General features: G+C 45.5%; 1 protein-coding gene across 5 annotated transcripts in view; it reads left to right on the forward strand.

Annotated features, from left to right (window-relative positions):
* Positions 1 to 590: 590 nt before the first annotated feature.
* Positions 591 to 23,053, forward strand: part of GOLM1 (golgi membrane protein 1) — a 61,536-nt gene continuing 39,073 nt past the window's right edge. For 2 of the 5 annotated variants that reach the window (XM_060199488.1, XM_060199490.1), the window contains exons 1-2: positions 591 to 784; positions 12,250 to 12,295. In XM_060199488.1, the coding sequence (XP_060055471.1) occupies positions 12,257 to 12,295 (39 nt within the window). In that variant the 5' untranslated portion in view covers positions 591 to 784; positions 12,250 to 12,256. The remainder of the gene's footprint in view (positions 785 to 12,249; positions 12,296 to 23,053) is intronic. The other 3 variants (XM_060199486.1, XM_060199487.1, XM_060199489.1) reach the window with 3 other exon arrangements.

Here is a 23,053-nt window from a genome sequence, read left to right on the forward strand (position 1 = left end):
TTATTTATGGTGATGCTGGGGATTAAACCTGGGACCTAGGAGCCTCAGGCATGGAACCCCTCTGCAGAGCCACTCAGTTATCTCCCCAGTCCCAGGCATCTGTTTCTCAAGTGTCCCCCCTGCTCTGGGTAGTTTGGGCCAGGACCCCTTGCGGGAGCCATCGACCTTCTGGTGGTGCATCCCGTGAGTACCCATTCATTGGGGAAACTGACGATCCTTCCTAGCCGACTGAATCCACATGGATCCCAGTCACTTTCAAAGCCAGCAACAAGCAGCTCCTGACAGCTTTCAACCTGACGCTGTTGACTGGCTACTGGCTACGGAAGAAGGGGCAAACGCTAGAAGAAGAAGTGGCAGGTGTGTGACACGCTTGGGTGTGGTCGGCGAGAGGAGGTCAGTCCCCCCAGGCCCCTTCGTTCCTCAGCCGCTTCTCACTCGCGACTTCTCGGGAAGGGGCAGGGGCGGGTGCGCCCCCTCTCTGCCGGCGGGGAGCAGCGCCGCAGGGCTGGCGAGGCCGGGGGCGCGCGGCGGCTTGCGGCTCCCAGAAGGGCCGCGTCCGGGCGCGCGCTCCGTGGGGAGGGGCCAGCGGGCTGCCCGGGCCGCGCCTCCTCGCGCTCGTTCGCGGCGCCGCGGGCGCTGCCCGGGGGCGGGGACTCGCGCCACTGAGCCCCGAGCCGCCGAGCCGAGTGGAGTTCGGTGTCGGCGGCGGAGGTGGCGGAGCGGCACCGGCGGCTCGGAACGAGGGCTGGGCAGCGCCGAGCAGCCGCAGGAGCCGTGGCTGGAGGTGAGTGGGCGACGCGTGGGTCTGCTTGGCCGGCTCCCTGTGCTCGGCCCTGCCGCTCCTCCCCTGGAGACAGCCCCCGCCTGGCGCCCGGGTGCAGCCTGTCCCTGGGGTCGACTGGCTGCGGCCTCCCTTCTCCCCGCGTCTGAGTCTCCGCGGGCCGCCGGGACCCCCGGGGCTGCCTCCCCTTCCCCGCGCCGGCCGCGTAGGGGCTGGGCCCGGCTGGGGCGCCGGGGGATGGGGGGTGAGGGGGGCTGCCTTTTTTGTTCTGAGCTCTGCCGCGCGCCTAGGCGCCCAAAGTCAAAGGCGTGCACCCCCAAACAGCACCCTGGCTTGATTTGCACGAAAACAGCGAGGGTTGGCCATCATCCTCTTTTCCTCCCTCCCACCCCCGGGCGCCTCCGGCCGCCCAGCTACCCACGTTGCCGGCGGTCGCGTCTTGGCAGGTGACCAGGACCTTGGCGCCGGGTCCTACGAAGAGCCTCCGTGGCCGGTCGCCGCGCTGCTCCAGGCTGCCTTTTCCATGTCTCACCTTGGGCGGGTGTGGGCAAACCACTAAACTTTGCTCTGCCCTAACAGTAGTTGCCTGGGAACCCAGGTTTTTGTTGTTGTTGTTGTTTTTTTCTCTTTTTACACCCTCTCCAGTATTTGGAGTAAAAACATAATGGGAAAATTGCTATTTTATTTATTTTGAAAACTTCTATTTTAAGAAAAGGTCCTTTTCAATGGCATTTCAGGATTGCAGTTGCACTGAGGATGCTAGTCATTTTTCAGACGTCCCTTTTCTAGTTTTGCATAATCCATCTTGGTAACTACTGTTTTTTGCAATTTCATTTGGCTGGTTTGGGGTTCCCAAGGTTCCACGATCTGAAATTATGTAAATGTTGAGGAACATTACTAGTGGTAGATTATTGAAATGTCCATCAGTCTGGTAGAATATTTTAATACACATGGCATATAACTCTAGGTACTTTATTTATTTATTGTTGTTGTAGTTATTATTGTTGTTATTGAGGTCATCGTTAGATAGGACAGAGAGAATTGGAGAGAGGAGGGGGAGACAGAGGGGGAGAGAAAGAGAGACACCTGCAGACCTGCTTCACCGCCTGTGAAGCGACTCCCCTGCAGGTGGGAAGCTGGGGGCTCCAACCGGGATCCTTAAGCCGGTTCTTGCGCTTCCTGCCACGTGCGCTTAACCCGCTGCGCTACCACCGGACTCCCAGCTTTAGGTGCTTTTCAAAAAATAATTGTTAGAAAGGGAAATTGAAAGGGAAGTGGGAGACACACCAGCAGCACTGCTTTACCACTTGCAAAGCTTTCCTCCAGTCGGTAGGGGCATTACACGGGGTCCTTGAGCTTTATACCATATGTGCTCAACCAGGTGCCCCACCACTCGGCCCCAACTTTAGGAACTTTTAAGATTTCTGAGTTTTGGGGAGAGCATGAAATCTAGGGACCCGTGGAGTCTTCTTGGCTAATATTGTGGGTCTCATGAAGCATTCTCACTGCTACTTGTGCTATAAAAGATTGAACTCACACCACTAGGAAGGATCATTCTGTATATTTGTAAGTAGAAACCAGTAATTTGCTAAGACTTAACTATGTTTAGGTCAGAACTCCACATTTAAGGTGTTAGTGGTCAAAAAGAGTTTAGTTTTAGGAAAAAAAATTAGGGGCCGGTGGTGGCACACCTACTTGAGTGCACGTTACAATAACTAAGGTCCCTGATCAAGCCCCTGGTCCCCACCTGCAGGGGGAAAGCTTTGCAGTGGTGAAGCAGGGATGCAGGTGTCTCTCTGCCTCTCTCCCTCTCTTTCTTCCCCTTCCTTCTCAATTTCTGGCTGTATCTACCCAATAAATAAATAAAAATATATTTTTTAAAAATTTAAGGAAAAAAAGTTGTTTCAAGTCCTGTTTTGTTCTCCTGTGAAAAGGTCACTGCAGGTTTTCTATGGATTTTGCTAAACAAACAAAACCACTGTTGAAGGGGAAAGTGATGATGAGGAAGGAGGTCCGGATTGTAGTGACGTTGCGGTTAGCCAAGTGATATATATTGAGGGGTGGGGGCGGGAACAGTAAGCAGTGTGAAACATTTCTCTGTGTAAAATATTTTCTAAGCATTTGCAAAAATGGAAGGAATGTTTTTGCTATGCTTTTGTTTTCACCTTAATAAGCTGGGTGTTGGGAGCCCCTGGCTCCCCACCTGCAGGGGAGTCGCTTCATAGGTGGTGAAGCAGGTCTGCAGGTGTCTATCTTTCTCTCCCCCTCTCTGTCTTCCCCTTCTCTCTCCATTTCTCTCTGTCCTATCCAACAACAACGACATCAGTAATAACTACAACAATAATAACTACAACAACAATGAAAAACAAGGGCAACAAAAAGGAAAAAAAATAAATATTAACAAATCTTTAAAAAGCTGGGTGTTGGGAGTCGGGCCGCGGGTTAAGCGCACGTGGCGCAAAGCGCAAGGACCGGCAGAAGAATCCCGGTTCAAGCTCCTGGCTCCCCACCTGCAGGGGAATCGCTTAACAAGCAGTGAAGCAGGTCTGCAGGTGTCTCTCTTTCTCTTCCCCTCCTCTCTCCATTTCTCTCTGTCCTATCCAACAACAACAACATCAGTAATAACTACAACAATACAAACAATAAAACAACAAGGGCAACAAAAGGGAATAAATAAATATTGGATATTGGCGTTGAGTTAGAGCATGTCAGAGGTCCCAGAGATTACAGGTTCAATCCCCTGCAGCATCTTTGGGGGGGAGGCTGAATAGTGCTCTGGTTCACTTTCTCACCTTCCTTTCAATAAACAATACAGATGTTACTGTGAACAGTTACTCTCTAATAATAAATATACATGTGTGTATATGCATACTATATGTAGTATAATATATGTCAGTTTGTATATGTTTTATTATTTTTTATAATTTGTTATTTATTTATTTGTTTTTGGATAGAGACAGGCAAACGCTAGAAGAAGAAGGATAGAGACAGAGAGAAATTGAGAGAGAAGGAGGAGATAGAGAGGAAGAGAGATAGAGAGATGCCTGCAGACCTGCTTCGCCACCTATGAAACAACTCTCCTGCAGGTGGGGAGCCGGGCCTCGAACTGGGATCCTAAACGGACCTTGCCCTTTGTGCCACATGTGTTAACCCACAGCGCTACTGCCCAACTTATGTTTCTTTTCTTTTTTTTTTTTTTTTAAAGATTTTATTTATTTATTCATGAGAAAGATAGGAAGAAAGAACCAGCCATCACTCTGGTACATGTGCTGCTGGGGATCAAACTGAGGACCTCATGCTTGAGAGTCTAGTGCCTTAGCCACTGCGCCACCTCCCAGACCACTTAGATTTTATTTTTAACGAAAGAGACCAGGGCACTGTTCAGCTCTGGTTTATGGAGGCGCTAGGGATTGAACCTGGGACCTTGAAACCTCAGATATGCAAGTCTTTTGCATAACCATTATATTGTCTAGTCAGTCTTTTTTTTTTTTTTTTTCCCTCCTCCGGGGTTATTGCTGGGCTCGGTGCCTGCACCATGAATCCACCGCTGCTGGAGGCCTTTTTTTCCCCCCCTTTTGTTGCCCTTGTTGTAGCTTCGTTGTGGTTATTATTATTGCCCTTGTTGACGCAATTCGTTGTTGGATAGGACAGAGAGAAATGGAGAGAGGAGGGGAAGACAGAGAAGGGGAGAGAAAGACAGACACCTGCAGAACTGCTTCACCGCCTGTGAAGCGACTCCCCTGCAGGTGGGGAGCCGGGGGCTCGAACCGGGATCGTTACGCCGGTTCCTGCGCTTTGCAGCCACATGCGCTTAACCCACTGCGCCACCGCCCGACCCCCTCAGTCTTTTTTTTTTTTTTTTTTTTGGAAGAAAAGTGGAGAGCCAGACAGTGGCGAACCTGGTTAAGTGCTCACATTATAGATCCCCTGGTTCCCTGTTAAAAAGTCCCTGGTCCCCACATGCAGGGGGAAAGCTTCATGAGCACTGGAGGTGTCTCCTTGTCTCTCTCCCTATCTCCTACTCCCTCTCAATTTCTTTTTCTGTCCAATAATAAATAAAATAAAAAAATACATATTTTAAAAATATTTATTTAATTATTTCCTTTTTGTTGCCCTTGTTTTTATTGTTGGTATAGTTATTATTGCTGATGTCATCATTGTTGGATAGGACAGAGAGAAATGGAGAGAAGAGGGGAAGACAGAAAGGGGGAGAGAGAGAGACCTCTGCAGACCTGCTTCACCACCTGTGAAATGACTCCCCTACAGGTGGGGGTGGGGGCTCGAACCAGGATCCTTATGCCAGTCCTTGCGCTTTGTGCCACATGTGCTTAACCCGCTGCACTACTGCCTGACTCCCTAAAATAAAATATTTTTAAAAAGTGTTTGGGGGGCTAGGTGGTGATGCACCTGGCTGAGTGCATATGTTACAATGCTCAAGCCCTTAGTCCCCGCCTGTAGGGGGAAGGCTTCACCAGTGTGAAGCAGGAGGCCATTTCCCCCCCCCATTTTTGTTGCCCTTGTTGTTTCTATTGTTCTGGATGTTACTGCTTTGTTGTTGGATAGGACAGAGAGAAATCAAGAGAGGAGGGGAAGACAGAGAGGGGGCGAGAAAGATAGACACCTGCAGACCTGCTTCACAGCTTGTGAAGTGAACTTTCCTGCAGGTGGGGAGCCAGGGGCTCGAACCAGGATCCTTAGGCCAGTCCTTGTGCTTTGCTCCATGTGCTCTTTACCTACTGCACTACTGCCTAGTGCCCTCCCCTTGTCCTATTGATTTCTGGCTGTCTCAATCAAATAAATAAAGATAATAAATAAAAAAATTTAAAAAAGTGTTGGGGGCTGGAGAGTGGTGCACCAGGTTAAGTGCACATAGTACTGGATGCAAGGACCCACACAGGGATCCTGGTTTGAGCCCCTGCACCCCCACCTGCAGGGGGGGGGCACTTCACAAGTGGCAAAGCAGGTTTGCAGGTGTTTATCTTTCTCTCTCCCTCTCTGTTTCCCCCTCTCCTTCCTTTCTTCCTTTCTCTCTCTCTTTCCCTGTCTCTCTTTCTTTCTGATTCTAGGATTATTGCTGAGGCTTGGTGCCAGCACTATAAATCCACTGTTCCTGGTGGCCAAAATTTCCATTTTATTGGCTAGGACAGAGAGAAATTGAGAGGAGAGGGGGAGGGAGAGAGAAAGATAGACACCTGCAGACCTGCTTCGCCGCTTGTGAAGCGACTCCCCTGCAGGTGGGGAGAGGGGACTCAAACCGGGATCCATGCGCTGGTCCTTATGATGCAACATTGCTTCACCACTCACAGAGCTTTCCCCCTGCACATGGGAACCGGGGACTCGAGCCCAGGAATACAACCCAGAAGAGAACCTTGGGGTTTTTCCTGAATGAGTTCAGATCTCACCTTCTCACCCCCACTTAATGACATAAACTTACGGTATAACTGTTCTGTTTTTAATGTGGAAACTATAAAATACTGTGATTGAATCTGGGAATGCTACAAGTGTAGAACTTGTAATGCTTGGAGTGCCATAATATACCTCCCTTCCATCTTCATTTTTCATTGTAACTGTTTGGCTTTTGTCTTAAGAACATGCTTATTGAAGGGAAGGGATTTTATAAGGGGAGGGGGAGCCTTCATTCCTTCCTTTTTGTATATTCTATTCTCATTTTAAAATTAATTACAATTTTAATTTTATTTATTTATTGGATAAGGACAACCAGAAATCAAGAGGGAAGGGGGTGATAGAGAGGGAGAGAGACAGAGAGACACCTGCAGCACTGATTCACCACTTACAAAGCTTTCCTCTGCAGGTAGGAACTGGGGGCTCGAACCCAGGTCCTTGCCCATTATAATGTGTGCTTAACCAGGCATGTGACCACCCTCCCCTCCCTTTAAATCATAGCATTGCTCAGTTCTGGCTTGTGGTGATGCAGGAGATTGAACCTGGGACTTTGGAGCCTCAAGAATGAGAGTCTCTTTGACCATTGTGCTATCTCCCCTGACCCTAATTAATTAATTAATTATTTAACTTGATAGGACAGAGAAATATGAAGGAAAGGGGAGATAGGAGTCAAGCTGTTTTGGACTTAGTGCTCATTTCATTTTGCTTACAGAAAAGAGAACTTCTTTTTGTGGTCTGGGAGGTGGCTCAGTGGCTAAGGCACTAGATTCTCAAGCATGAGGTCCTGAGTTTGATCCCCGGCGGCACATGTTGATCCCCAGTGGCACATGTACCAGAGTGATGGCTGGTTCTTTCTCTCTTCCTATCTTTCTCATGAATAAATAAATTCTTTAAAAAAAGAGAACTTTTTTATATTAATTTTCTTAAAAATTTTTTTCTAGTCTTTATTCATTAGCGACAGTCAGAAATTGAGAGGGGATGAGGAGATAGAGAAGGAGAGAGACTGAGAGAGTCACCTGCGGACCTGCTTCACCACTTGCGAAGACTTCCCCCTGCAGGTGGGGGACCAGGGGCTTGAACCTGGGTCCTTGTGCACTGTAATGTATGTGCCTAATCAGGTGCGCCACCACCTGGCCCCCCAGAAAGGAGAACTTTTGTCTACCTCTGGCTTTGGTTGAGCTGCTCCAAAAGAAAAAGGACTTAAGAAGAGGCAATGATTAATTACAGTTAATAGAATCAATGTTAGGTTCCACTCTACTATTTAGAAAAATTAGAGCCTCCTGGTTCTTAGGCAGATATAGTAGATGAAGTGTAAACATATTTATCACTGTAGGTGGGAGGTACTAATCTAATGATTAGGACAAAATACTGAAAGGTCAAGAAAGAGCTCTTGGAACACAAAAACTAAAACCCTCAAATTCTTTTTTTTTTAAATTTATTTCTTTATTGGGGAATTAATGTTTTACATTCAACAGTAAGTACAATAGTTTGTACATGCATAACATTCCCCAGTTTCCCATTTAACAATACAACCCCCACTATGTCATTTATCATCCTTCATGGACCTGTATTCTCCCCACCCACCCACCCCAGAGTCTTTGACTTGGGTACAATATGCCAATTCCATTTCAGGTTCTACTTGTGTTTTCTTTTCTGATCTTGTTTTTCAACTTCTGCCTGAGAGTGAGATCATCCCATATTCATCCTTCTGTTTCTGAGTTATTTCACTCAACATGATTTTTTCAAGGTCCATCCAAGATCGGCTGAAAACGGTGAAGTCACCATTTTTTACAGCTGAGTAGTATTCCATTGTGTATATATACCACAACTTGCTCAGCCACTCATCTGTTGTTGGACACCTGGGTTGCTTCCAGGTTTTGGCTATTAAAATTGTGCTGCCAAGAACATATGTGTACACAGATCTTTTTGGATGGATGTGTTGAGTTCCTTAGGATATATCCCCAGGAGAGGAATTGCAGGGTCATAGGGTAGGTCCGTTTCTAACCCTCAAATTCTAGTGAAACACAGATATTTCTCCAAAGTATGAAGGAGATAGCATAATGTTTGTGCTAAAGGTCATATCAACCTGAGGCTCCAAACCCCCATGTTCAATCCCTGTACCACCTTAAGTCAGAGGTGAAAGGTGTTCTGGTTAAAAAAAAAAATCACAGTAAACAAAGATAATCAGTATACCCCCTCCCTTGCTTTTTTGCTTCTTGCAAATAAATGAACACAGCTAGAATATGATGCATTGTCAGACTTGTCTAAGTTGACCCAAGAGGCTAGTGATACTTAAACTTGAGTCACATCGCTGTCCTGCAATAAAATGAACACTCGTGAAGTGGGCCAGAAAATTTGCATGACTAACAAATTCCCAGGCAAACTGATGGCCCACTGACCACTTTCAGAGCACTGGGTTGACAGCCTTCTTCTGTAAAGGGCCAGGCCACCTTTTAGATTCTGCTGGCCACAGAGTTCATCTGTGTCAGTGTTTCTCAGTTCTTGTAGCCTGATAGTCAAAAATAGTAGACAAATGAATATATGTTTCTGTACCCCTCATAAAACTTTCCATGTGGACCCTGACATTTCAATTTCATTGACTGATTATATGCTATGAAATAGTATTGTTTTGATTTTGTCAACCATTAGAAAATGTAAAATCTGGGACTAGGGAGGTGGGTCAATGGTAGAATACTTGCTTTCCAAAGATGAGGCTCTGGGTTCAGTCCTTGGCATTGCACAAGAAAATCAAAGACAGAGACAGGTGGTCTTAGAAATATGAGAAACTGGCTGGGCAGTGACACACCTGGTTAAGTGTGCAAGGACCTAGGCTCAGGCCCCTGGTCCCCACCTGCAGGGGGAAAGCTTCACAAGCAGTGAAGCAGGACTGCAGATGTCTCTCTGTCTCTTTCCCTCTCTGTGTCTCTCTTTTTAAATTACTTACTTTTATATTAGAGAGTAACATGTCAACAGTGGTTTGAATCCACACCACTCCCACCACCAGATGAATCTTCACTGCAGTCCACCACAGTTCCCCTAAGGTTGTAGACAGGGGCCAACCATCATCTCTACAACTATCTGTCCACATTTATACATAGTTGCCCCTTTTTTTTTCTGATTCAATCCTCTCTTCCCCTCCAAACCACTCATGACAACATAACTACCTCAGTATGTCCCTCTCCTTTTCCTTGTCTCTCTCTGGGTGCTGATGGAGCTGGAGTGCAGAGTCCTCTTATCTTCATCCTATCACTTCCCCCTTGCTGGGAGTATGGAACAAGGTTGTTTTTGGGGATCAGAAGGTAGGAGTTCTGGCTTCTGTAATTGCTTCTCCGCTGAGCATGGGCATTGACAGGTTGATCCATACCCCCAGCTTGTTTCTATCTCTCCCTGGTGACCAGAGCTCTGAAGGTGTGAGGGTCCAGGACACACTGATGAGGTCGTCTGCCTACAGAAGTTGGGATGGAGTCATGTAGCATCTGTAACTTGGTGTCTGGAAGGTGACATGACCTAAGTTTAGACAAACTGGTTAGTCAACAGGAACCAAAAAGTAGGATCAGAGCGGATGAGATTAGGGATTTTAGGGTAGAAGAAAGCTAGAAGATCCATTTTAGGCATGTTCCTGGGGGCACACAACTGTGGTAGTTTTGCTTGAGTTTGGTAGCTAGCCTGAGGTTGGAGAAGAATACTGTCAGAGAGAATGGTGTCAGAGTAGAGAAAAGGGCTGGAAAGTTGGATTTGGGCAGGGAGTAGCTCCTGTTCTTAAAAAAAAAAAAATTCTGTGGCTAAACTTAATTATTTACCTCCATTCATCTGCTCCAGGGCCCATATATATCACCAGGGCCTCTGTAGCCTCTAAGTCCCTGTTGGTCTGAGCTTATAGCTTCATGGTCACAACTGGGAACACTGCAGGCTGCACTCATTTCAGGACCAGTCTTTTTCAAGTGGCAGGGCAGGATACCCCCAGCCTCCCTTCGGAGACTGGGGCTACCCCTACCGTCATTTCTTAATGCTGAGGACAAGGTCCTGGGAGGGCCCACAAGATGCCGTTCCTAGATGATGAATGACATAGTGGGGATTGTATTGTTAAATGGGAATCTGGGGAATGTTATGCATGTACAAACTATTGTATTTACTGTTGAATGTAAAACATTAATTCCCCAATAAAGAAATAAATTTAAAAAAAAAAAAAGATGCTGTTCCTTGCGGAAGCAACCAGTGGTGGTGGAGAGAGGGACCCTTTAGAGGTCTAGGCCCATCATATGTATATCCTCTCTCTCTCTCTCTTTTTTAAGATTTTATTTATTTATTCATTGAGAAAGATAGAACAGAGAGTAAGAACCAGACATCACTCTAGTACATGTGCTGCCAGGGATTGAACTCAGGACTTCACACTTTATCCACTGTACCACCTCCTAGACCACTCTCTTTCTCTTTCTATCTCCCCCTCCTCTCAATTTCTCTCTGTCTCTATCCAATCATATATATGAAAGGGGAGAAACTTGAGACAGTAGAGTCAGGTGAGCAAAGTAAGTTTTAATCAGGCAGATTAAGAGCCCTCTGTGGGGAGTGAACCCTTGTTCTTGTTCTGTTTCTTCATTTCCTCCACATGAGAGAGAAAGAACTCAGTATTTTTATTTGGTCTAAGTTCCTTTAGTATTTCTGTCAGGCTGGTTTAGTGTTTGTGTGTTCCTTTTAACTGGTGTTTGTCTGAAAAACGTCTTATCTCTCATTCATATCTGGCTGTTAACCTAACAGGATATAACTGAACTAAAATATATTCTAGCGGGAAACAGTTATGGAAAAGCCAAAGGTCAATGTGTAGAGTAGGAAGATAAGGTAGAGGCAGTCATTACAAAAATCAGCAAAGGGAAAAAAAGAACTAGAACAAATGGGGGCCAGGTGGTGGCGCACCTGGTTGAGCACATGTATTACAATGCACAAAGACCCAGGTTCAAGCCCCCAGTGCCCACCTGCAGGAGGAAAGCTTTGCGAGTGGTGAAGTGGTGCTGCAGGCGTCTCTCTGTCTCTCTCCCTCTCTATCACCCTCTTGATTTCTCTATTCAATAAATAAAGATAATAAAAAAATTTTAAAAAAAGAACTAGAACAAATGAAGATAATATAAGTGGGACGTTAGGAGAGGCAACATTGACATCATGGGGGTACCAGGAGAAGAGTGAGAAAGGTACAGAAATCTTTTCTCTCCCCGCTCAGTTTTCACTGGGACTCTGCACCTGCACAATTCCTCTGCTCCCAGTGTGCAGGTTCTCCTGTATGTTGTCCTTGGGCTCAACCCAGAGTCCTCAGACATGGTTAAGTGTACTTTCTACTGGATGAACCATCTCCTGGCCCCAGGACAGAACTCTTATTTGAAGGAATATCATCTGAGAATCTCCCAAAATTGATGGAGGAAATAGACTTTCAAATGCACAAAGCTCTAAGAGTTGTTCTTGGGAGTCAGGTGGTAGCGCAACGGGTTAAGCACAGGTGGCACAAAGCACAAGGACTGGCCTAAGGATCCCGGTTCGAGCCCTTGGCTCCCCACCTGCAGGGGAGTCGCTTTGCAGGCGGTGAAGCAGGTCTGCAGGTGTCTGTCATTCTCTCCCCCTCTCTGTCTTCCCCTCCTCTCTCCATTTCTCTCTGTCCTATCCAACAACAATGACACCATCATCAACAACAACAATAAAAACTACAACAGCAAAACAACAAGGGCAACAAAAGGCAATAAATAAAATATTTAAAAAATTGATTTTTTTAAAAAAAAGAGTTGTTCTTCCTGTCTTCCACTGCCTCCTCCTCCCCCCACAATCTCTTATTAAGGGAATGAACCCTTGGTTTCATACCACTGAGCCACTTCCTCAGCCCCAGTTTTTTTTTTTTTTTTCATATATATATCCAGAGAGAGAGAGAAAGAGATAGAAAGGGAGGGAGAGACAGGTAGGAGAGAGACACCACAGCTCTGCTCCGATCCTTGGGCTCCCTGATGCTCTCTGTGGTGTTGGGTATCAGTCTGAGAGCCTCATGAATGTTGAAATGCTGAACTACCTTCATGCCCTTTTCTTTTTAGAAGAGTAATGAGAGGCACCCTGTGCTGTCAAGAGAAGCTTCCCAATGTAAGTTGCTTTTCAAGCCAGTAAACCCTTTCTTCTGTAAAAAGAAAGAAGAAGTAATGACTGCTCTCTTTGCTTACAAAAATACTTTTTTTTTTTTTTTTTTGCCTCCAGGGTTATCACTGGGCTCAGTGGCTGCACTACAAAATCCACTGCTCCAGGAGGCGATTTTTCCCATTTTTGTTGCCCTTGTTGTCATTGTTGGATAGGACAGAGAGAAATTGAGAGAGGAGGGGAGGACAGAGGGGGGAGAGAAAGATAAAACACCTGCAGACCTGCTTCACCGCTTGTGAAGCGACCCCCCTGCAATTGGGGATCTGGCGGCTTGAACTGGGATTCTTGTGCCGGTTTTTGCGCTTTGCCCCATGTGCATTTAACCCGCTGTGCTACCGCCTGCTACCTGTACTTGTTTTTATAAGTGAACAGTTACCTGAACCAGTACTTTGAGAAATTTAAATTAATCTAGTAGGAAAGAATCTACAGCCCTTTCAGTACTTTTACAGTTTACCAAGAAACTCAACGTCAAAAACACATCAGATAACTTGCATTCAGGGTTTAGCTGATTTAAATTAGTCCCGCCCCCTTTTCTTCTTCAATTTCCAAGATGCCTCTAGTAAAATATGAAACAAAAAGCTTTCTGAGGATCTAGGAGATCTGCTTGGAGAATGCATGCCCTAATAAGTATGAGGCCCTGGATTGTAGCTTAGCACCACATAGGAGCATCGTGGACAGCATGGGGGGCGGGGTTCCAGCTTTGGTAGAGTGATACTGCAGTGTCTCTCTCCCACTCCTTCTCTCCCTCCTTCCCTCCTCTCTTCTCTCTCCAAATTGAAAAAAAAAACCTTTTTTTTTTAATTGGCCACAGGAGGCCACTTTGGCTACCTGCCTAAGCCCATAAATTCAGTATTTAGCACTGCATAAAAAGCAAAATATTTACCTGAAGCCTAAATTAAAATGACTGTTAATATCAGTGTTTAAAGGGGCTGGGTGGTGGTGCACCCAGTAGAAATGCACATGTTAGTTGCCATGTGCAAGGACTAGGGTTCTAGCCCCTGGTCTCCACCTGCAGGGGGAAGTTTCACAAGTGGTGAAGCAGTACTACAGATGTTTCCTCTTTCTCTCTCTCTCTCCCTCTCTTTCTCTCTCTCCGTCTTCCCCTTACCTCTTTTCTTCTATTTACTTTTTACCAAAGCACTGCTCAGACTATGCCTTATCATAATGGTCTGCTTCATGATGGTATAGGGGATTGAACCTGGGACCTCGGAGTCTCAGACATGAGTCTCTTGGCATAACCATTATGCTATCTCCCCTACTCTTCTTTCCCTCTCAGTTTCTTTTTCTCTCTTTTCTACCCACCCCCCCCCAATAAAATTAAAATGACTGCCAGGAGTAGTGGATTCACTATGCAGGTATCCAGCTGTAGTGATAACCCTAGTGGATAAATAAACAAACAAGCAAATAAACCTAGGGGACCAGAAGATAGCTCATCTGGCAGAGTGCATGCTTTGCCATGCATGAGGATCCAGATTTGAGCCCCCAACACTACATGGGTACACCATGCAGAGCATCAGGGGATGTTCTATGAATGGTGGAGTGGTGCTGTGGTATTTCCTCCTTTCTGTCTCCTTTTTTCTGTCTCTTACTCTCTTGTCTCGGAAAGAAAATATTGACTCTTGTGTCAGCAGTTTAATTGACAAGTGTGAATCCCTAACAAAGCCTTGAGGGCAATTTATATATAGTTGTTTATCTCTTATCCTCTTTCTTTCCCCCCTCAGTCTATAAAAATTTTAATGTGGGGAAAAGAAGTGTTTGTACTATCTGATAACTATAAATGCTGACTTTGAACTATTTAACCTTCAGTTTTCAGTCAGTCTTTGTCATTTCTTTCTTTTTTAAATTTGTTTTTACCAGAACACTGCTCAGTTCTGGTTTATGGTGGTGCTGGAGATTAAACCTGGAACCTTTGGTGTCTAAGGCATGAAAGTCTTTTCGAATAACCGTTATGCTGTGTTCCCAGCCTCTTTGTCCTTCTGTAGTCCTTCCTTCCTTCCTTCCTCTTTCTTTTCGTTTACTTTCTTTTCCTTTTTATTTAATATTTTTAATTGTTTCTTTTAAAAAAACATTTATTTATTTATTTTCTTTTTGTTGCCCTTGTTTTTATTGTTGTTGTTGTTGTTGTTGTTTGTTGTTGTTAGATAGGACAGAGAGAAATGGAGAGAGGAGGGGAAGACAGAGAGGGGGAGAGAAAGATAGACACCTGCAGACCTGCTGCACCGCCTGTGAAGCGACTCCCCTGCAGGTGGGGAGCCGGGGGCCTGAACAGGGATCCTTAGGCTGGTCCTTGCGCTTTGCACCACGTCTGCTTAACCCACTGTGCTACCACCCGACTCCCTTTTTTAATTATTTCTTATTGGACAGAAAGAAATTGAGAGGGGGAGAGGAGGGAGAGAGACATAGAGACACTTGCAGCCCTGCTTCACCACTTGTGAAGCTTCCTCCCTACAGGTGGGGGTCAGGGGCTTGAACCTAGGTCCTTGTGCACTGTAATGCGAGCTCTTAATCACGTGACCCCTCCTTTCTTTTCCTTTTATTTCTTTTTGCCACTAATGTTCTTGCTGGAGCTAGGTGCCTGCACAATCAATCCACTGCTCCCAGCAGCCATTTTATAGGATAGAAATTGAGGGGCCAGGTGGTGGTGCACCTGGTTGAACGCACATATTACAATGCACAAGGACCTGGGTTCGAGCCCCTAGTTCCTTCTACCTGCAGGAGGAAAGCTTTGTAAGTGGTGAAATAGTACTGCAGTATCTCTCTCTCTCTCTCTGCCTCTGTCTCTCCTTCTTTTTCTCGATTTCTGGCTATTTCCAATTAATAAAGAAAATAAAAATTAAAAAAAAGAGAGAAGGGAGTCGGGTGGTGGCGCAGTGGGTTAAGCGCACGTGGTGCAATGCGCAGGGACCGGCATAAGGATCCCGGTTCGAGCCCCCGGCTCCCCACCTGCAGGGGAGTCGCTTCACGGGTGGTGAAGCAGGTCTGCAGGTGTTTATCTTTCTCTCCCCTCTCTCTCTGTCTTCCCCTCCTCTCTCCATTTCTCTCTCTGTCCTATCCAACAACAAAGCAACGTCAACAATGGCAATAATAACCGCAACGAGGCTGCAACAACTAGGGCAACAAAAAGGGGGAAAAGTGGCCTCCAGGAGTGGTGGATTCATGGTGCAGGCACCGAGCCCAGCAATAACTCTGGAGGAAAAAAAAAAAGAGAAGCTGAGAGGGGAGGAAGAGATAGAGGGTTTGGGTGTTGGTGCACCTGATTGAGTGCACACATCATAGTGCACAAGGTCCCAGGTTCAAGCCCTTGGTCCTCTCATGGAGGCGGGAAGCTTCATGAATGGTAAAGCAGGGCTGCAGCTCTCTCTGTTTCCTCCTCTCTATCTCCCTTTCTCAACTTCTATCTGTATCCAAAATAAATAAACAAAATGTTGGAGAGAGAAAGAGAAAGAGGCACTGCTTCATCTCTTATGACTCTTCTAACAGTGTCCTCAGGGCAGCTGCATATCTTCCCTTCCAGCCAACAGTGAAGGGCTTCTGAGAAGATGCTAGTTTTTGTTCAGCTTGCTTGAGCCTCCCGTTCCCTCCCTCCTTTTTTTTTTTTTTTTTCTTCTTTCCCCAGAGCACTGCACAGGTCTGGTTTAGGATGTTGTTGGGCATTGAACCTGGGACCTCAGAGCTTCAGGCATGACAGTCATTTGCATAACCATTACTCTGTCTTCCCTGAGTCAGTCTGGCCTGGGCCAGATGCTCATGCTGTCAGTCCACATAAGGAAGTCACTGCAGCTAAAGTTGACAGCAGAATCTATAGGGAGAAAGCAGGTGGTTAGTCCCTATAAAGTCCAATTACTGTGGAAGGAAAACATCCATCGACTTGATGAAATGGGGAAAAAAGAGTAGATCTGGAAATGATGTGTTATTCAAATTTCACATCTCTTAATCATCATCATATTCACCAAGATTTATTGAGTCATTACTCTGTGCCAGATGTGATTCTTGTATCTTCTTGACTTACTCAGTACTCATATTAGCCCCATGAGGAGGACAGCGAGACACAGGTGGACACTGAGGTCCCTCAGAGGTGGGACCAGGACCTGACGCTGGCTACTGGGCTTCAGAGTTTGTTCTGCTGCCTGATGTTAGCATAGTGCCTGACTCATGGTTGTAGGAAGGAGGAAGGACAATATTAACCAGTCATCTGTACACTTCCCTTTAGGTGAGCTCTGTCTTTATATTGCTTTCAGTCTTACAGTGCATCCACCCTCTGCCTTACATCTGCTGGATTAATGAAAGGTCACACAAGTGTTCCATCTCCAAAGATATAGTTAGGGAATTAAGTGTTGAACAAAGGTGGCCTCTGAAAGCATAAAGTACATACAGCTTATTCAATAAAGTGTGTTGAAAGATTTGACTAGCCATTACAAAAATAAAGCTAAGGCAGAGGAGATAGCATAATGGTTATACAGAAGACTTTCATGCCTGAGGCTTCTAGGTCTCGGGCTCAATCCCCAGCTTCACCATAATCCTGAGTTGAGCAGTGCACTGGTTCCTCTGTCTGTATCTTTCTTAATAAAATCAATCAATGGGGGCCGGGCGGTAGCACACTGGGATAAGCGCACATAGTGCCAAGTGCAAGGATCCCAGTTCAAGCCCCTGGTTCCCCACCTGTGTGGGGGTGTGTCACATCACAAGCAGTGAAGCAGGTCTTCAGGTATCTATCTTTCCCTCTCCCTCTCTGTCTTCTCTTCTCTCAGTATCTCTCTGTATTATCCAACAACAACAATAATAACATCAGTAACCACTACCACCACCAATGGAAAAAATATGCTGCCAGGAGCAGTGGATTCGTAGTGCAGGCACTGAGCCCCAGCAATAACCCTGAAGGCAAAAAAAAAAAAAAGAAAGAATCAAAATAAAGCCGTATCCTTATTCCTCACATCAAGAAGAAAAAATGGAACAAAAATTTACATATAAATGGAATCTGAGGCGGGGCTGTTGAGCACACACATTACCATGTGCTGTGACCTGGGTTCAAACCCCTGACCCCCAGCTACAGGTGGTGAAGCAAGCAGTGTTGCAGGTGTCTCTCTGTCTCCCTCCCACTCTATCGTCTTCTTCCCTTTCAATCTCTCTCTCTCTGTCCAATAAATACAGTATTTAAAAGGATCTGTGGAGCCAGCAATTCGGCTGTAGAACTGTATCCCCACTTATCTTTGTTTCATTTCATCACCTGAAAAGTAGGGGTGACATTGTCCCCTCAGAGCTGATGGAGGATCCAGGGAGCTCAGTTCTTCTTCTTCTTCTTCTTCTTCTAGCGTTTGCCCTTCTTCCGTAGCCAGTCAACAGCGTCAGGAGCTCAGTATTAGAAGCGTTTGAATAGTGTATCCTGGCTGACTTATCTCACCTTTCCTAACTCCCTGGAGACCAGATATGTGTAGAAGTCAAAGCTGTTTCAGAATTCAGAAAACAATGAGTTGCATTTACTATGTATCATATTACAGCCTTAGGGGGAGCCAGTACCCCAAACCAAACACTCATCTTTCTGCAGCACTCTTAGGAATGGAATATTCACACAGAAGGAAAAAACAAAAAGCAAAGTCAGGTTTTGATCTGATAGTGATCTGATTTCAGGTCGGATTGTTACTACTGGATAATTAAAAAAAAATCCCCTGTGGGCCTTTTGTAAAAAAATATATTTTCTTAAATAAAGATTTATTTAGGGAGTCGGGCTGTAGAGCAGCGGGTTAAGCGCAGGTGGCGCAAAGCACAAGGACCGGCATAAGGATCCCGGTTCGAACCCCGGCTCTCCACCTGCAGGGGAGTCGCTTCACAGGCGGTGAAGCAGGTCTGCAGGTGTCTCTCTTTCTCTCCTCCTCTCTGTCTTCCCCTCCTCTCTCCATTTCTCTCTGTCCTATCCAACAACGACGACTACAACAATAAAACAACAAGGGCAACAAAAGGGAATCAATAAATAAAATAAATATTAAAAAAAAAAAAAGATTTATTTACTTATTATGAGAGAAAAAAGGAGGGGGAGAGAGATGTGATGATGAGGCTTGCACTCAGTACCTCATACTGGAGAGTCTTTGCTTAACCGCCTGTGCAGACTCCCTTTGGGTCTTTAGAGTACTTTGGATTTCATAAACACAGATAAGACTTAACACATTTGGATGAGAGTTTGAAAACAGAGGTGTGTATATATATCATTGGTGCACCGTTGTTGGAAATAAGCCTGGAGAGCCTGGAATGTGCCTTCGTGGGACATGAGTTCAAGTATATTCTGAAACTGTAGGCTGCCCTATAAAAAGAACTTTCTTTTCTTTCTTTTGCTTTCCTTTCCTTTTATTTTTTGTTCAGCCCTTTAAAAAGAGTGCAAGCCATAATGCAATGCCAGGATGAGAGTGACAGGATGTTTTACTCAGTGAAGCACACCATTGACAGAACAGTGTGATGATCTTGTTTGGATTAAGAAACACCCCCCCACACACACACACACCACACACACACACACTACACACACACACACCATACACACACCACACACACACACACACACACATACCACACACTTACACCACACACACACCACATACACACACACTACACACAGCACACACACACACACACCAACAACAAGTGCACATGAATGAACATAAAAAAATCTGGAATGACTGGAAAGGAACACCTGGGGATTATAAAATACCAACAATACCTGGTCCTGCCCTAAACCCATTGAATTAGAAATGGCAGGAGGCCCATGGAATGATAATTTTTCTTTTTTAAAAAATTTATTTAAAAACAAAAAGTATTGACAAGACCATAGGATAAGAGGGGTACAGTTCCATTTAATTCCCACCACCAGAGCTCCATATCCCATCCCCTCCCTTGAAAGATCTCTTATTCTTTATCCCTCTGGGAGTATGGACCCAGGATAGGATCATTACGGGGTGCAGAAGGTGGAAGGTCTGGCTTCTGTAACTGCATCCCTGCTGAACATGGGCATTCGCAGGTCAATCCATACTCCCAGCCTGTCTCTATCTTTCCCTAGTGGGACAGGGCTCTGGGGAGGTGGGGTTCCGGGACACATTGGTAAAGTCGTCTGCTCAGGAAAGTCAGGTTGGCATCATGGTAGCATTTGGAACTTGGTGGATGAAAAACATTAAGATATAAATTGTTTTATCTTATATATGTTATAACAATATAAGTTGTTAAATAATCAGGAACCTAAAGACAAGAATATAGCAGATGAGATTTGGGCTCTCCATTTGGGAAAAAGCTAGTAGGTCTATTTTTTTTTAATTTAAAAAAAATTATATTTATTTCCCCTTTTGTTGTCCTTGTTGTTTTTTATTGTTGATGTAGTTATTATTGTTATTGTTATAGATGTTGTCGCTGTTGGATAGAACAGAGAGAAATGGAGAGAGGAGGGGAAGACAGAGAGGAGGAGAGAAAGATAAAGACACCTGCAGACCTGCTTCACCGCCTGTGAAGCGACTCCCCTGAAGGTGGGGAGCTGAGGGCTCGAACCGGGATCCTTAAGCTGGTTCTTGTGTTTGGCACCACGTGCGCTTAACCCGCTGCACTACTGCCTGACTCCTGGTCTATTTTTTTTTTAAGTGTTTTAAAAAAATATTTATTTGGGGCTGGGTAGTGGCGCACCTGGTTGAGCGCACATGCTTCAATGTGCAAGGACCTAGGATCGAGTCCTGGTCCCCACCTGCAGTGGGGAAAGCTTCACTAGTGGTGAAGCAATGCTGCAGGTGTCTCTCTGTCTCTCTTCCTCTCTGTCCCCCCTTCCCTCTTGATTTCTGGCTGTCTCTATCCAAAAAATAAATAAAGATAATTTTTAAAAAATAATAAAAATTATTTATTTATTCCTTTTTGTTGCCCTTGTTTCATTGTTGTAGTTATTATTGATGTTGTTGTTGGATAGGACAGAGAGAGAAATAGAGAGAGGAGGGGAAGACAGAGAGGGAGAGACAAAGATAGACACCTGCAGACCTGCTTCACCACTTGTGAAGCGACTCCCCTGCAGTTGGGGAGCTGGGGGCTGGAACCCGGGTCCTTATGCTGGTCCTTGCGCTTTGTGCCACCTGAGTAGGTCTATTTTGAATATATTCCAAGAGGCTCATGACTTCACTAATTTTTGCCTGAGCCCAATAGCAAACATGCAGCTAGACCAAAAGTATTGTCTTGGGAGATGAAGTCAGAGTTGGGAATGACTAGAAAGCTGGATCAGGGCAGAGAGCAGCTCCTAAATCTGGGGAAAGTATATAAATGTTAACTGTAAACCCCATCAATTTATTCTGGGGCCCATATTCATCTTAAAATATTTTAAGATAGCTCAGTGATTCTGATGTTTTAGAACAATGGAAGAGGATGTATCCAATAGAGTGGGAAGCAGGGAAGCATTTAACTTATTATCAATCACTGTGTGTAGGGATCCTCAAGCCAGTTCTTGCTAAACCCGCTGCGCCACCACCCGATTCCCAGGAACTATCTTTTAACATAAACTCTATGGCCATGCCAATAGCAACCTTGAGGGCACATGTGGCTCCCCACATTTCTTTCCAGTTATTTTTGTCTTTTATTGTTACTTGTCACTGGGGCTTCACTGATCTGGACTACCTTCCCCCCCACCCCCCAGATACAATGAGTGTAGATGGAGAAAGAACAGATACCACAGCACTGTTCCCCTTCATGTGCTAGGGGCGGTTATGTGTAGCAATACAGTGGACTACTGAGGAAGCTGTTGTGCTGGCCCTGTTTTTGATACGATTTGATTTGATAGTACAGAAAGAATGGGAGGAGAAGAAACACCTGTAGCACTGCTTCACTGTCTGTGAAACTTCCCCCCGAAGGTGGGGTATATGATTTGAACCTGGGTTCTTTTTTTAAAAATATTTATTTATTCCCTTTTGTTGCCCTTGTTGTTTTATTGTTGTAGTTATTATTGATGTCAGTGTTATTGGATAGGACAGAGAGAAATGGAGAGAGGTAGGGAAGACAGAGGGGGAGAGAAAGATAGACACCTGCAAACCTGCTTCACCGCCTGTGAAGTGACTCCCCTTCAGGTGGGGAGCCGGGGGCTCAAACGGGGATCCTTAAGCTAGTCCTTGCTTTGTGCCACGTGCGCTTAACCCGCCGAGCTACCGCCTGACTCCCTGAACCTGGGTTCTTATACATGGCAACATGTAAACTCATCCAGATGTACCACCAACCCTCATCCCTGTTTTAAAAAATAATAATAAAAAAAAAAAGGTTATGACACCATCTTCCCAGACAATACCTTGGGTTCACCTGCATGTTACCTGTCAGACTCAAGCAAAAACCGGTAAAGTCATGGGCCCCTTGGAATATACCTAAAATAGACCTACTTTTTCTAAAATGGAGACCCCCAAATCTTCATCTGCTATATTCTTGCCGTTAGGTTCATGATTAGTCAACAGTTTGTTCTGCTTTCTACCTTGACTTTTTCAGCCACCAGTTTCCAGATGCTACCATGATGCCAACCTGACTTTCCTGGGCAGACGACCCTACCACGTGTCCTGGAACTCCACCCCCCCAGAGCCCTGTCCCACTAGGGAAAGATAGAGACAGGCTGGGAGTATGGATTGACCTGCCAATGCCCATGTTTAGCAGGGATGCAGTTACAGAAGCCAGACTTTCCACCTTCACCCCATAATGATCCTATCCTGAGTCTATACTCCCAGAGGGATAAAGAATAAGAAAGCTCTCAAGGGAGGGGATGGGATACGGAGCTCTGGTGGTGGAAATTGTGTGGAATTCTGCCTCTCTTATCCTATGGTCTTCTCAATATTTCCATTTTATAAATAAAAGAAAAGGTTAATGATTCCGCTCTCTTGTGGACTTTGTAGATGAAGATGAGACCCTGATGGTCTCCTTCTCCACTTTCACTGTCCTCCACTTCCCCCATTCCATGACCCCCCCAAAAAAAAAACTGGCACAAAGGCAGCTTTGTTCTCAGAATTTATTGTGTGTGCCACTTTCCTCCTGATAAGTCTCTCTTTCTCTCTCTTTTTCAAGTGACTTACTTTTTTGCCCTGTTATTTATTGTGAATAGAGACAGAGAAATTTTGAGAGAAGGGGAAGACAGACAGTGAGAAAGAAAGACTACTTTACTGCTTATGAGGCTTCCCCTTGCAGGTGGGGACGGGGTTCTTGAACTTTGTTCCTTGTGCTCTGCAATGTCTGCGGTCAACCAGGTGTACCACTATCCAGCTGCTTATAATGTCTTGTCTCATTAGAAAAGCCATTTGGAAAAGTTAGCTCTTCTTCTCCTGGGTCGTCATTGCTTATCTCCTGCTAGGTTTGATTCCTGTCGTCTCATGTACTAGAACCAAGCAGTGCTCTGGTCTCTTTCACTCTTCATAAATGGAAAAAGGAAAAAAAAACTTTATCTTTTAGAAACCCCCCTCCCCCACACATGCTATAACTGGATATCATTAGTAATAATGTCAGACTAGGGGGCTGGGCAGTAGCACAGCGGGTTAAGCGCAGGTGGCACAAAGTGCAAGAACTGCCGTAAGGATCCCAGTTCAAGCCTCTAGCTCCCCACCTGTAGGTGGGGGCCGCTTCACAAGTGGTGAAGCAGGTCTGCAGGTATCTACCTTTCTCTCCCCTCTCTGTCTTCCCCTCCTCTCTCCATTTCTCTCTGTCCTATCCAACAACAACAGCAATAACAACAACAAG

The sequence above is a fragment of the Erinaceus europaeus genome, chromosome 10, assembly GCF_950295315.1.
Source record: "Erinaceus europaeus chromosome 10, mEriEur2.1, whole genome shotgun sequence".
NCBI classification, from domain to species: domain Eukaryota; kingdom Metazoa; phylum Chordata; class Mammalia; order Eulipotyphla; family Erinaceidae; genus Erinaceus; species Erinaceus europaeus.